The sequence below is a fragment of the Micropterus salmoides genome, unplaced genomic scaffold (assembly GCF_014851395.1).
Source record: "Micropterus salmoides isolate LMB-PRFRI ecotype aquatic unplaced genomic scaffold, ASM1485139v1 Ms_hic_scaffold_22, whole genome shotgun sequence".
Taxonomy (NCBI): Eukaryota; Metazoa; Chordata; class Actinopteri; order Centrarchiformes; family Centrarchidae; genus Micropterus; species Micropterus salmoides.
The window spans coordinates 14,268,318-14,283,052 of record NW_024041373.1 but is presented as its reverse complement, the minus strand read 5'-3'; the positions used below and the strand labels follow the sequence as shown (position 1 = coordinate 14,283,052).

At 42.8% G+C, this 14,735-nt stretch overlaps 2 protein-coding genes across 2 annotated transcripts; one reads left to right on the top strand and one right to left on the bottom strand.

Moving 5' to 3' along the window:
• Positions 1-54: 54 nt before the first annotated feature.
• On the top strand, positions 55-4,204 carry prdm8 (PR domain containing 8). Its single transcript, XM_038737102.1, has 4 exons — positions 55-770; positions 1,542-1,761; positions 2,189-2,417; positions 2,711-4,204. The coding sequence occupies exons 1-4, from the start codon at positions 490-492 to the stop codon at positions 3,805-3,807; spliced, it is 1,827 nt and encodes a 608-aa protein (XP_038593030.1). The 5' UTR covers positions 55-489; the 3' UTR covers positions 3,808-4,204.
• A 3,223-nt stretch (positions 4,205-7,427) lies between these two features.
• On the bottom strand, positions 7,428-11,836 carry gdf10a (growth differentiation factor 10a). Its single transcript, XM_038738035.1, has 3 exons — positions 11,296-11,836; positions 8,629-9,800; positions 7,428-8,510 (listed from the first exon to the last, which is right to left on the bottom strand). The coding sequence occupies exons 1-3, from the start codon at positions 11,555-11,557 to the stop codon at positions 8,319-8,321; spliced, it is 1,626 nt and encodes a 541-aa protein (XP_038593963.1). The 5' UTR covers positions 11,558-11,836; the 3' UTR covers positions 7,428-8,318.
• Positions 11,837-14,735: the final 2,899 nt, after the last annotated feature.

Here is a 14,735-nt window from a genome sequence, read left to right as displayed (position 1 = left end):
CTGGTGTAACTCTTGTGTAGATGGACTTATTGTTTCCAGAAACGTGACCAAAAACAGTCTACGATACCCACATAGCGTGTAAACTATCTGAATATCTATTGCGCACAATTAGTGGAGTGACAATTTTGGAGTGAAAACAGACAATAAGGTGTCTGTCTGCATTATACATCACATTATATTTCAGGCTGGCAAAGGCTTGTGCTAGGTCTGCCGCAGGTTGTGGTCCTCTGAGCTTGTGGTTTTATATCTATAATTTGTCTGAAATTGTATAATTTATAACCACTAAAGACTCGAAACATTATATTTAAAATGTTTCACTCTCCCTAAAAGGTAAAAATGTTGTTGATGTGCTGTTGTTCATATGTGGTGCACAGTAGGCCTGTATGTCCACATGAGTCAGCTCCATGCATGTATTGGATGAATACTCCATTACCTATGTGCATTATTGGCACTATCTTTCCTGTCTAGCGCCCAAAAACTCTCTTCTTCATGGAATTGACTGGCAGACAAGGGAGAATTTGCCATAGGACACAATTCAAGTCGTGTGTGTGCGTGAGCGCGCACGTGTTTACATCAATGCGCCACGCTTCAGTGCGCTCTCTGAAGGGGATAAGTGGGAGTGGGAGCTCAGAGGGTCGACAGTACGGAGGAAGATTCAGTCGGATAAGTAACTCCTCACCAAGAAACGAGAGGGCATCGTTACCGAGGTCCACTGCACCTGCCGCAAGTCGCTGCCACACGGCACAAACATCCTCCTCAATGTCCCGCGGGTGAGTCCACATTAATGCACATTTCCGCTGTTTTCTTCACAGGGACGCGCGATTCCTCTCTCAAATGTCTGGCAGTTTTACTGGCAGTGTTTCTGTCACAGATCATTCTGTTGTGATGCTTCGCGATCAGCTGTCAATCGCTTTAACAACAAAACCCTAAAGGTCAGATACTTTTTATTGACCAGAGAAGAAAAAATTATTAGCCACTTAATCTTTCCGTCAATCGCATTACTACTGTTAATACATCAGAAGAAACATATTGAACTTATCCTGCGCACAGATGAGGCAGTTTGGCTCTACGGCAGATGGGGAGACAAAAGGAGAAACCGACTGAAAAACTGAGACAAAGGACGTTAGAAATAATTTTGCCTCGACACCGGCTGCGCCTGCCTCACAGTTGGGACACGTAATTTTAGCAGAAAAAAAACAAAACAAAAAACATGGTTGCACAAATTCTTATTTTCAATATTGCATGTAAGACAATTCAGCGTGGGTTTAGAGCATCTGATTCCAACTCGGCAAACAGCATGTCACCCCAATAAAACCTAATTTATTTCATACAGCCCCCCATGCTCTATATTTTGACTGACTAAAGCAAATAAAATGTGTGTTAGCTGTTACGATTCTCATGATTTTTAGTCTTATTCTAATAAAGATCAAGTTAGGCCTCATGATTTTCCTTTCATCTTGAAATAATAATCCTAAACCATGAAAAACCTATATTGTATACCTGCTCTTTAACTAACCACAACCGTTGTATTTTTATTACAGTTTAACGATGGATCACACTTTCCTGCCTCGGTCCATCTGGACTGACGAGAGTAAATTCCTCCAGCATCCAGCGGATCTCTACACCAGTGTGGTCGTTACGCGCAGCATCCCTTCAGGCACATGCTTTGGTCCATGTGTGCTCCAAAACACTTTCTATGACACTATCGCCTTCATAGCGCAGAAATCCTGCGACAAGAGAGCTAAATCCTATGTGTTCAGGGTGAGTTGTATAATTTTGTGGACAGCATGCAGCATGGACATTTGAACTTCAAAGAGATGGTCTATTATAGTATGTTAGTTTGTTATTATATAACTGTGTGGCCCTAAAGCCCAGTGGTTATGACCATTGTGTTTTGGACCTATATTTGTTTGTTCGGTTTTAAAATCTTCTATAAAAAACCTATATGTGATTATACGTTTTTGCTGTTAATCAGTTTGTGCTTGCCATAAAGCTGCTCTCTTGGGTATTATATCAAAAGGGACAAACAATTAAAATTTTAACTAGCCTTTTAAAAATGCTGTCAGACGAAATATTGTTAGATTAACAATTTAACTTTTTCATTATTGGAATTTCAAGCGTGTAATAAAGAAAAATATTAAATGCGATAATTTGGGAGCTATAAAATGTCACTGATTCCTGTCAACAGGTGGACCCCGAGGCCATGCGCAATTCCGCGCTGGTGCTGTCCTGGCTGCGGCTGGTACAGGCTGCGCGCAATGGAGAGGAGCAAAACACAGAGGCCTTCCTGAAAGCAGGTCAGCTGTATGTGCGGACCACACGGGACATCCAGCAGGAGGAAGAGCTGCTGGTGTGGTACGACCAGGAGCTTTCTCACCTACTGGGCTTCACGGACATGATCAGAGGATCGAGTGAAGGTGAGGCAGCGCTCTGTAAGGCTAGTGCAAAGTCAGGACACTGGCGGGGCTTCTGAGCCTTGTTAAAAATTGGCTGTAATTATAAAGCCCATGTACAGCCTCATGAACATCTTTAAACTAAAACAGCATCAATCTGAGCATTTTATTGCAGAAAGTACCATTATGTTTGGACTTCTGTGAGGATGTACGTTAAAATTAAATTGTTTTCCCACTCCAAAATACATTAGGTATCTTTCTATTTGAATGTATCTGTACATATAGTCACATCGTGTTTTTTTTTTTGTTTCTTTCAGAATTCAAATGTGGAAGATGTAACCAGGTTTTCAAGAATGAGAATCCTTTCCTGGCTCACTGCCGATTCCTGTGTACGCAAGTAAAGAGGGACACCTGGAGCCGCGAGGTTTACGAGCACAAGCATGTGGAAACTAAAAGGCAACATCGGGTGACAGATTTCCACAATATCGCCAGAGATTTGGAACACAAAAAATCTGACAACAACGAGGACGCAGAGGTTTCCCCCAAGAGAAGGAAATACGAGGAAACTCTTTATCCCAAAGGACGGAAAACGGTTCTGTTAGAAAAAACGAATATTTCTAATGATGACAATATTACACAGCTGAGTAAGGGCTACGACCAGGGCGCAGGAGATGCATCTTCCTCTGCGGGAAAACTGAAAGCTGATAATAAGATCAAACCGGATCATTTGGGATGTAAGAGTGATGCTTTTGCTGACGCGGGGCATGCCAAAGGGACTTTTACGCGCGGCACGGAGACAGACTCACGGTCGGAGACAGGTGAGAGCTCTGGTGTGCACTCAAGCAGCAGCAGTGCATTTTCTCTGGTCCTGTCCAACAGTCGGGGCGAGCAGAAAAGCGCTTTCTGTAAACCGAGTAAAAGAACTTCTTCTATTGACCCCCAGGCGCATCTCAGCAGCGCGCCAACAGCCCCCTCAAGCCGCCTAGAGGAGGTGACTGATGCCTTTACCTCCAGGACTGTTATGGGATACAACAATTTGATGGCATCCAACATCCTGAGCGGTGACTTACAGACATTTTCCTCCCCGGTTGCATTAAACAATGCTTTCCATTACGCACCGGAGCACTGGTCACGAAACATTGGTGTTCAGCTGCAGACCACATCTTCTCTCACGATCCTTCCGCCTACTTTAACCTCATTCGGCGTGTCGGTGCAGAACTGGTGCGCCAAATGCAACCTGTCCTTCCGCATGACCTCCGACCTCGTTTTCCACATGCGCTCTCATCACAAGAAGGAGTTCGCGGCGGAGTCCCAGGTGAGGAGGAGAAGGGAGGAGAAACTCACCTGCCCGATCTGTCACGAATACTTCCGAGAGCGGCACCACCTGTCAAGACACATGACCTCTCATAACTAAGAGAAGAAGGGACAAAAAAAACCCCACGTTATTTATTTCCTAAATGATGCTCGTATTTAACAGGTTAAACTCCAGATTCACGGCGAGACAGTGAATGTAGGTAGTTAGCTGAAAATAGAAACACATGGCCATCACAACCTGTCCACTAGATGACGATAGAGGTACGTGTAAGCTGTTCTCACTGCAGTTTGTTGTTTGTCCTTTAGCCTTGTGTGTTAGGTTGATGATTATTTTGTGCCTTATGGAACTCAGGAGGGAAGGTCAGCTCGTGATTGTCATAAATTCGACGCAATCCTCTTATTTTTCAGCTTTTCTCTGCTCTTATTTGTACAAGAGATATGGAATGAGTGTTTTTGCACATTCGTTTTGAAATCTAAAATTATGAAAATTAAACAGATGTGTCTGAGTATTTTCTTCCACCATCATGTAAGTCCTACTCTGAAAGGGTGTCAGTGTTTGTCTGTTCCAGTAGGCGGCGACTGAGACCAACATTTTGCCCTTTTTCCTCTGCAGATTATTAAATATGAAGAATATCTATCAAATATATTTGCTTTGTAATTAGACTGCCTTGAATGATCCCATGAATTGTTTGATTAATAGAAAGTTCAGAGCATGAACCAATGGGAGGAAATCTTTTTGTTGTCACTCTGCTCTCATGTATTGTAATAGGCTATTAGACTAAAATGTTTATACAATACAATATTTGTATGTCATTTGAGATGTTTCACCCAACATTTCACCAGGCTATGCGAAAAAATGAACGGAAACAGTGAGAGGCTGATTCCCAGGCTGCTACTCAAAAATGAAATCAAGTTCTTGTTTAATGGTTATCATTCATCTACAGACCTGGATGGAGTCCATAAGCCTACTGCTTTGAATTTGACATTTTATGTTTCTCCACCAATAGTACATCCCGTTCAGGTCAGACTGCGGACAGATTGACATAAATAGCGGTCTCTGTTGCAGGTAAATGAGGCGGGAAGAAGGCATGAAGTTCATGGGAAAGTCAAGACTCGACCCTGTTCAGTCACTTTGTAATGTAAGCAGGGATGTAAACCCGCCCACACTGTTGTTATCTACTTTTATTTGAGTAACAGATTTTCTCCTCCCAGTCTCTTTGCACCACAAATTAGAGGGTTCCTTCATGGAGTTCATTAATACTTTTCTGGGAATATAACAGATTTCTTTTATGGATTGGACATCATTACTCATGTGTTTTACTGCTGGGACTGAAACCTACACAGGACATGAAAACTGCACACAAAACACATTTTGGCACAAATACACTGCATTATGTTCCTAATGTTTTGTTGTGTCTTAAATCCTTATTTATCTCAAGGTAGTCCCAATATTTTTTGTTTCCACACTAAAATGGATTCCTTGGATGAAAAAAAAAAGTTCTAAAAGTGGTTTGGAAACTGGTAAAAGTAGTTTCTTTTTTTCACTTTCTAAAGGAAAAATAAGATTTTTAAATAAAATACCCAGTGGCCCTCATGATTAAATGGGTGATTAAGAGGAACAGTGTCACTCTATTAAAGCTATGTCATTATGAACAGACCTATTAGTTCTCTGAGCTCAGTAACCATGTGAGGAAAGAGCCATTTCAGCCCGGACACAGAAAATCCTCTGTTGTCTAATAATGGCTGTACTGCTCTCTGTTAATTGAACAGTCATCATGTGGAAAAACAAATATTGTTCTTGGTTCCCTGCTTGCTTCGTTGGGTTTTGGCTTTTAGGCATACTAGGCTCTGAACACGAGCCTATGTGGTTTTCTCGGCTGGAACTGACCATTGTAAGTACTCTCCTGTGACTTTGATTGCGGTTGACATGGGGTTCACTTTGTAATAGCAGACTATGGGTCCGGACTGTTAAAGGGATCAGTCAGTAAATTAGGGGGGAAAAATCAACCTGGATGTGTTCTTTACAATTGGGCCAACCTACTTTGAAGCTAAAACATCTATTAATGTAAACATGCTTTATAATAACCCCAATTACAGTCATCATCATAATTTAAATGGAGGCCCCATCAAGGGTGCTTTCGTGAAAAGATTTGTTGTTGCTGAACATTTCCACTTGTTCAAAATGCAGAAAACTGAATCATGCATTTAGAATTTTAGACATTTCTCTCTCCCTTCATCTGCCTCTCTTCCTCATCCTCAAATATGGACTCAAGATAATCTCTTTAGGGTTGTGATAGTGCTTATCATCTCATCACTACATGTCACAGCAGCACACTTTGTCAGTGAATATTCAGCAGCGGGCCCCAGTGTTTCTTATATGCTCTTCATTTTGCACCCATTTAGTTACACTCTTGTAATAACATGGTAAAATAGGGTTACAAAGCTAAAATGATAAGCTCTTCTTTTTTGTATTATACTAACAAAAGTATCTCTATAAAGTGAAAAATGTATCACAGGTATAAAATACATGTTTGTAAAAGTATTCATCCCCTTTAATAAAGAACATCTAAACCATCACTTTATGGTGTGGCCAGTTGGCTTTAGAAGTCACATAATGAGTTAAATGGAGCTCACTTGTGTGCAGTCAAAGGGTTTCAAGTGACTGCAGTATCACTTGTATCATTAAGGTCCAAATATTAGTGAGTCAGTATCAGATTTGTAGAGATCTGTTTTCACTTTCACATCGAAAGGTCGTCTTCTGTTGATCAGTGTCCACATTAAAACCCCTTTGATTCATTGCTGTAAGACAATAAAATATGACAACTTCCAAAAATGGTGAATATTTTTATAGTCTGTATATCTAATGGACAAAGCAGTGCAGACCAAAGGGGTGGCACAGGTGGTAACTGGTGACTGACTGTTTCTTATTTTAGCTCTCTGTGCACAATTCTAAGGCAAAAGACTTACAGCATTATCCTCAACTGTGATAATCAGTATATGAGCTCAAAATTGTGTTACCTTCCCCCCAAATGGTTATTAAATGTCTCTGTCTCCGATACAAAATTACTGTCCAGTCTTGGCAAACTTTACAGCATTCTGTTGTTGGAAACACATGTGGTGCTCTGTGCCAACTTTTTCAGGCTCAAGTCAAAACAACCCCAGAGCGATGGGTTAATAGTCAAAAGGTTCCCTCTGTCATTTCACTGTTTAGGCACCACATGGGTCGCCTTCTTCCTCCTGTGAATAAATGTGACAAGTAGTTGAGTTAAAGTTGTTGAGATTGTGTATAACCATCTATTTAAGAAATTGCTATTGAGGAAAACATCCTGCACTTGGAAGTGTTCTGCGTTTGAATGGAATGGGGGACAGAGGGTTAGAAAAGGGGAAGTGCACCGTGTTTTGAAGTTGAGTGTCTGACGTCCCAATAGGTGCATGTCTGCTTCCTCCATCAACCATTAACACACGGCAACGGCATCAGTCACATTATTTGCTGTGCGACAGACGTCTGAGTCTTTGGTGTGGGGTAATAATGGGTTCAAGTGGCTTTAGGTGAATATTGGCTTTTGAGTGGAACCTTCCTGCTTTTGTACTAAGCTATTTTGGAACAGTAGTGCCCTTTTAGGGTTTGTTTTGACAAAAACATCCCCCCCAAGAATCAAAAATTAAATGCAGTAATGACCAAGAATAACTGTATGAAACAAAATTATACCAGAAAGAGCATTGGATTAAATTACTTTTTTATTCTAATTATAGAAGGCTACCTTTTCATAATTTAAACAATGCACATGTACAAAACACCATCTCAACTAAAATATAGTAATACATAACCTAGTAACCATGACAAATTCTTTTTTTAACCAAGTTTCACATTTAAAATAGAAAAATATTTCTGGTTATAACATTCTTGAAGTGTTATGAGGGGGTTGGCTCGGTGTAAATGAATTCCAGATGCTCTCTACAATCCATTAGATATTTCCTTTTTAATATATACAGAGCAAGAATGTACAATAACCTTCCTGTCTTGCAGACAAATTAGCTTTGCATGTATGTACAATGTGGTGTGTGATTAGCACACAGTATGCAAAATTGTAAAAATATGTTTCATAATCTCTGTAATCTGTTTGAGACTGTGTAAGCTGCCTGACGACATATTAATAAAGTCTTTTATTTGTAGCCTTTGTGTCCGAAGAAAACATTAACACAAACTCACTGTGAGCTGTTTGAAAAGCAAGTGCATTCTGAGATAAAAGGAAAACAGCCCTTAAATGTTTCTGTCCATGAAATCAATCTCAATATTATCTCAAACACAGAATCAAAACAACTGGGCTTCTTGGACATGTGGAGCCCTGACTTTACATGTGTGACTCTGTTCCTCTTGCTAAGACAGACGACAGACAATGTGTCTCTTCAAGTCTGCTGCCGCAGGACAGAAGAAATGGAAGTGATTTCTCTACAGCTTATGTTCTTCAAGGAATAACAACGGCCAAAGTGACTTTGTTTCTCAGTATCAAGAATCCACTTAACAAGCAGAGGTTCTTTCTCCGTTAGTCCCTTTTACTGTTTCTCTCCACATCCACCGTGTTTAGGCCTCTGCCCTGTTGGCCAATCTCCCTATCTGCAGGAGCAGGACTGGACGGACATATTGGGGTAAACTTTGAGCACTGGGTTCCTGGATTCATCCTGGAACAGCACAGCCAGAGGACTCATTTTTTCTGGGACACAGCAGGGCTCAGGAACTCCTGGGATGATCCCAACGGCTCGGACTATGCTCTGGATGGTGGCGTGGTTAGATGGCCTCACCACCTGGGAGAGTTTGAGTAGAGGAGAGGTGTGCAAAGGAGAAGATCAATATAAACAACACTCAAGTTACTCAATATAACTTGGTAATGCCATTTTGAATCTTAGGTGTTTGTGCTCCTACCTTGGGCATGGGAAATCCACATGTGCCAGCACAGTAGTAGGCATCAAATGCCTTGGGTGCTATAACCCACTCGCTCCAGCCAATGTCTGCAAAATCCACCCTGAGGTTCCTCCTGGAGCAGCCTCTGTGCTGGGTGTCGCTCCACTGCCTCTTCCTGGCCTTACGCATCGTTTGTTCATCAAAACTCAGAACAGGTGACTGCGAGTTTGTGTTCCCCTTGTGCTTTTTTCCATCCTTCTCCTCATTTCTGCGCTCATGCTTTTGTCCGTCGCTCATCACCAGCATGCGACTGTCTTTGAGTTTTTTCACAGCTGAGTCATCAGGTTTGAGCCCTTGTGATGTTCTTTCTCCTTCTGTAAGAACCAGAGGTTCTTCTTTATCATGTGCTCCTCTACCTTGCTCCGCTCCTTCTTCCTCATGGCTCTTTCTCTTCTTTTCCTTCTTTCCTGATTTAGGCTTGGGTTTGAGTGCCAGGTACCAAGTGCTCTCCCAATGGTCATCCTTCCTGTATACATGAGGCCTATAGTCAACCTCAGGCAGCTCATTGTTCTGAATGGGGTCGGAGAGCAGAGTTGCTTCCCTTCTCACGCGTCCTTTTGACTCTGGTGAGGAGTTAGGTCTGTGCAGGAGCTGAGAGTCCTGGGAGGAATGTGAGGGCTCTCCTCCCTCACTGAACGGGTCATATCTCTGAAGGCTTGCAGCCACGCTGTTGGGCTCTGCCAAGGCACGGTCATCAGCATACAGTAACAGGTAGGGCATGCTGCCAGCAGACAGTGCCTCCTCTGGTTTTCTTTGGTACTGCTGCCCTAAGTCCAACTCCACTGATACAAGGAGATGACCCTTGTCCCGTGCCTCCTTTATGACCTGGGTCACATCTTTCATCTGCCACACCCCTCTCCGGTGGGGGTGGAAGGTCACATTGCCTAGAAATGACTCCATTGACCCAGATCTGACCTCTGACCTAGAGGGGACAGAGTGTAGGAGCAGGCTGATGGACGGAGAAGGGTGGACGGCTGAGGAACGACAGGATGGGCTTTTGAAATGTTTACAGAACCAGGGTTTTTGATGAAGACGCCGATACAGCAGGAAATGGAATGTGGCAGAGAGGATGACCTCTGAGTCCTGGAGGGTTGTAAGGTTTAGCCGGTACACCATCTTGTGGTCAGAGGAGTCTGCAAAGACAATCAATCAGTGTCAGTCAGTCAGGTGAACAACCTGACAATTTAACTCTTTTTTTATCCATTTATTCTAAAAGATTTGCCACTGATCCTGGACATAAGAAAATGAATCCACACAGATGCTATTGGGCAGTATTGTAGCTCACAATTGCTTCTATGATCTTGCTTTGAAAAGGGTTAAAATAGACAAAATTTGTTTTATATATTTTATTGTTCACTGATGGGCTGAAATGTCTGGCATGATCAGATGGTGTATAAGTGTTTGCCAATGTAGGCACTAAACAGGAATTGAACCTTATTTGAATTCACACTTCCGAGCTTTAACAATTATTTATCATTTGTCATTTTAGAAAAAGGAAAGAACAATAAAGTCCTATATGAAAGGGATTTGGAATAGTATCACTTTGCACCAAAACAACTCCTTTGGCAGTTAAAATTATAAGAAGTGACACCTTTACTTGTTCTGTGTTACATGACTGAGCTGTGTGGCTTGTACACAGCTGCGCACCTTGGTAGGATTGCAGAAGGTGCCCTTAAGAGGAGCCAGACTCTGGGGATCTGGCTGGCAGGGGTGGAGGGGGGTGGGCAGAGAGCTACATATTCATGATGAACAGTAACTTCAACAGCACACTTATTGTTCATTGTATAAGATTTCAGTGGAAGTATGGACGGACTCAAGAGATATACATTACCTTGGATTCAGCCTACATATGGAAATGCTTACCTCAGTTTCTCTTAAAGCTTCCCCTTAAGCCTAATACAGCCAGCACTGTCTGCCCAGACACCAAGACATAATCAACTGTTTTAACAGATCTTACATTGTTGTGAAAACTCTCTTACATCTCTCCTTGGATTACACTCAGTCTCTGCAGTAAAAATATACACGTGTTATGATATGCCATTTGAGAACTATGTGGGATATAAATGTCTGTGTGTTGTGTTTATAAAAACAGCATCAGACAGAGAGGAACGACTGTGCTTTAAGCCCCCTGACTCCAGGACGCGGAGTCACACATGTCCTGTAGCCACAGCAGGGACGTAGAAGCGACGACAATGACCCTTTTGCACCGCGTAACTGAGGTTTTACTGGTTTGAAGCTGGGCATTGCTTGCAGAGAATCGCAGGCATTCTTGCGCATGTTGCGCGTCTGTCTGTGGTAATTGATCAGACCCCGCGCAGAAGGAGCGCAGCTGCTGCCACAAACACAGTGTGCCCACAGCGTCCCCAAATCATTTAGATGCATTCTCAGACTGTTCCAAAACAATCCTACCTATTTAGGGCGTCTGGCTGAGCCATCCATCCCCACTGCACTTTTAATAACCATCCGTGGAGAGGATCAGGGGAGCTTTCTGACTACTTCTATTTATTTTTTGATTTTCGTGTCGGATTAGTGGTGCACCAATGGCAAACAAGGCTATTTTTTCCTTTTGGGTTTGATAATGAAATCTAAATTGTTGCATTTGAGCGCTTTCGCAATGTGTTCACACACCTTGGCCGGCTCGGAAACTCCTGACAGTATTTCCCTCTCTGAGGCGGTTTTCACTGTTGTATTTCTCGTACAGTTTGTACATGTGCTGGGAGACCATATCCTGATCCAGGTCTTCTGAGAACGGGTCTGAAGAGGATTGGAGGACACTAATGTCCTGTGCGCTCCCAGCGCCCCCTTTCATGGTCCTAACTAATGCAGCACCCAGGAAACAGTTGAACATCAACAGGAACAGGTGTGAAGAAATCATACTTAGAGCTGCCATTTAAGTGCCGAAAATTAAAAATCAAAATCCAAGAGGCAAACAGTGCAGAAAAATGTTGTCCAAAAACGATCCAAGGTGGACTTTAAAGACGCGCCAAAAAAATCCAGACTAAAAAGGCTGTGCCCAAATGTTCCACCTCTCTTCTCACTTTCCACTTTGTGTTCAGTGAGCCGTCTCACTCCTCCGTGTCAGACTGTGTGGGACGGGGATGCTGAGTGGGTTAGTCCAGGCAACAGTTGAGCGCTGCTACTTTTACACTTGCGTCTGTGTGACCGCCAGAGGCTTGAGGGGGTTTATTGGAGCGGTGAGAAGTGCTGACGTACACTGCTGTCAGCCAACGAGGTCTCTGCAGAGCACAAAGCCAGAAGTGGAGGTCATGATGCTGACCCCCCCTTTCTCTCTTTGATGATGATGATGATGATGATGATGGCGATGTTGATGATGAAGATGATGTCTTCCTTATGTCGGAGTAATAACGTTGATCCAGTGGCTTTGGCACAGTGGCTCAGAGCAATACTCGTTTGTTTAGCGCTGGTCAGACAAAGCCACTGTTGAAACTCAACAAACCATTTTTTTCTTTGCAGGCAAAGTAATTCCACTTCACAATTTCCACCTCACCACATTATTTCCAGTAACTGCTTTTGACATGGTCTCAGTCACACATAATTAGCATAGAAACACCTACAATAATAGTCTGACCAACCACCCAAGGGCTATTGTTAGCAACAGTGATCCACATTTTGTACAGGGTGCTGTGTGTGTGTGTGTGTGTGTGTGTGTGTGTGTGTGTTTGAGAAGGTTTTTTGTGGTGAAAGGCTGTGGAGTAACTGTGAGATGAAACTCTTTCAAGGTGATTTTATTCATGGCAAACAGAACATGATCTCTGCTGGGACTGACAGTTTCAAACTCAGTACCATTTTGTATCTGGTGTGTATATATTTGTGTATGTGTGCATTCAAGTTGTTTCCAGTGTGTGTCTCTGGTGTCTGGAGCTCTGTATCAACAATGCTTGTTTTGTGGAAGTGGTGGTCTCCAGCAGAGAGGCTGTAACTAGCTGGGCCTCTCGGGTCACTCTCAGCCACTACGCACACTCACACGCACACATGCATGCACGAGCACACATACAGAGCTACATAGTACCTTTCTGGCCCCCAAGGGCCCCACAGGGAAGTCCTTTTCACTATGTTCCACAGCAGAGACATGTCTTAAATCTCGACTATTCTGGAGATGCGTTTGTGTGAGTGTGTATGTGTGTGATAGTGGAGGAGCATAATAAAGGAGTTGGCTGAAGTGGCATGCTCTCTGGTTTTGTCATAGCACACAAACACATGAATGCTTTGCCTGTTCCCATACCACGTTGAGTTTTACTCTGCTGAAAAACAAAAAATGATTAATTGTTGTGGTTATTTGTTTGAATACATGGAAGTTTTCCACTTGGTTAAGTGTCATCTTTAAAAAACCCTGTGAGAAATCCAGTGAGAGTTTTACATAGTTGCATTTCAGAATGACCACTCTGTAAAACCCCTACACAAACAGATACTGAAAGATATATGGTTGTTTTTTGGAAGTAATAAAATTTAAAAACCAAACAATAATTGCCCAACAATGAGCTGTCATTCTCTGTTATTAACACGCCATTAAAAAACCCTTGTCATTATGACTAAATGGGAGTATCTTGTTGCTGTTTTCTGAAGTGGCACATGGAAATAAACAAGGAGATATTTGCATTTTACACAGGCCGGGTAACTTGAGTCATTATCTATCAAGCCAACACGTGTGAGCAGGAAGAGAGGTAGGGAGAGTTAAAGTGATATCTGAAATCACAGCATTAGTCATAATAAATAGTCCTGGAGGGGAGACAGCCCAATACAAGTTCAAGCGTGAGGACGACAACATGAAATGGCTTTAACCTCTAACCCTGAATATGTAGGGCAGTGTGAGATTAATGTTGGGCATTATCTACAATAATGCTCCTCTCTCCATCATGACTGTGAGAACCGCAGCATCACTGTGACCAGATCAAATAAGATAAAAACAGCAGGGCAGGGACACCACTGGTCTCCACCAGGCGCATAATTTAAGGCTATGGTTACATGTGTCATTTCAGTACGGCTTTAATGTTTGTGTCGTGTGAAGCAGTCTGATTAAGTAACAGGTCATATAGAGCCCAAAAATTGATTTTTGCTTTTGTTGCTGTTGGATCTTCAAAGCCACATGTGGAAGTAGTCAGGCTCACACTGAGATCAGAATCCCAAACATTTAGATTTTGATAAATACAGCCACATCAGATATGCCTTCAAGCCAAGTGTGGACATGCAGCAATGTGATCTTTAACATCAGAAATCACAATGAAAGGACAACGGAAACTGCAGCCACCATGACATGCAGCATGCACCAGCGTACCATAGAGCTGAAAGAGACATGAAACAGAAATTACCAGATGGATGCAATGTGGATACTAACACATTAGTATATGAGCTGACTCAAAGCTTGTAGGATAGAAAATGATATTTCATTGCAGGGTCTGAATGATTTTATAATCCAGGTCTTGTGAGAGGTGAACTGCTACTGCCTATTGATCTGTGCAACAGTACTGCACTGGGAAGCCTGTTGTATCTGACTACTCGGGCTGTGTTACAGGGCCGCTGTGTGTTATAGTTTGTTCAACATGGAGGTCCCCTCGTAGGGCCATCCAAACCAAACAGGAGTTGTGTTCGGCTCTCTGTGGGGGTATGGAGGAGTGTGAGGAATTAACATGCCGGTGTGTGTGTGTGTCTGTGTGTGGTGCAAGGGCTGATGGTTGGTTCTGGAAATGCTCCTAGTTTAACACCTTTGCATGGTATTGGGTGAGACATTCTGGTTCCAGAGCTCAGCAGTGGGGGTCTGATAGATGTTTGTGTGTGGGCACAGGGGATTTGGTATGGACTGGCCAGTCATCCTCTAGGTGACTGATGTTGTCATGGTTTGTCCAAAAAGAACAGTGCTGTGCAAGCATGGGGGACGGACTAACTGTTAATGTCTTGTGCTCATAAAAATAAAGAGTGAGTAGTTTGAGCCAAACGTTCTCATGCGGTGGATCCTCCAAGATGGAATATTTTATCGGTGGACGACACAACAGGTCACACTCTAACGTACAAGAGGTCACTCAGGATTGTGGGGACTTCAGTGGAAAGCGCCA

What these genes read in the sequence shown, in the direction of transcription:
- prdm8 (XM_038737102.1), top strand. Translation starts at nt 490, where the DNA reads ATGGAATTGACTGGCAGACAAGGGAGAATTTGCCATAGGACACAATTC. An exon ending in CTAAATCCTATGTGTTCAGG is followed by an intron (nt 1,762 to 2,188) that starts GTGAGTTGTATA and finishes TCCTGTCAACAG; the next exon opens with GTGGACCCCGAGGCCATGCG. An exon ending in GATCAGAGGATCGAGTGAAG is followed by an intron (nt 2,418 to 2,710) that starts GTGAGGCAGCGC and finishes TGTTTCTTTCAG; the next exon opens with AATTCAAATGTGGAAGATGT.
- gdf10a (XM_038738035.1), bottom strand. Translation starts at nt 11,557, where the DNA reads ATGGCAGCTCTAAGTATGATTTCTTCACACCTGTTCCTGTTGATGTTC. An exon ending in GAGTTTCCGAGCCGGCCAAG is followed by an intron (nt 9,801 to 11,295) that starts GTGTGTGAACAC and finishes TTGTCTTTGCAG; the next exon opens with ACTCCTCTGACCACAAGATG. An exon ending in GTGGATTTCCCATGCCCAAG is followed by an intron (nt 8,511 to 8,628) that starts GTAGGAGCACAA and finishes AAACTCTCCCAG; the next exon opens with GTGGTGAGGCCATCTAACCA.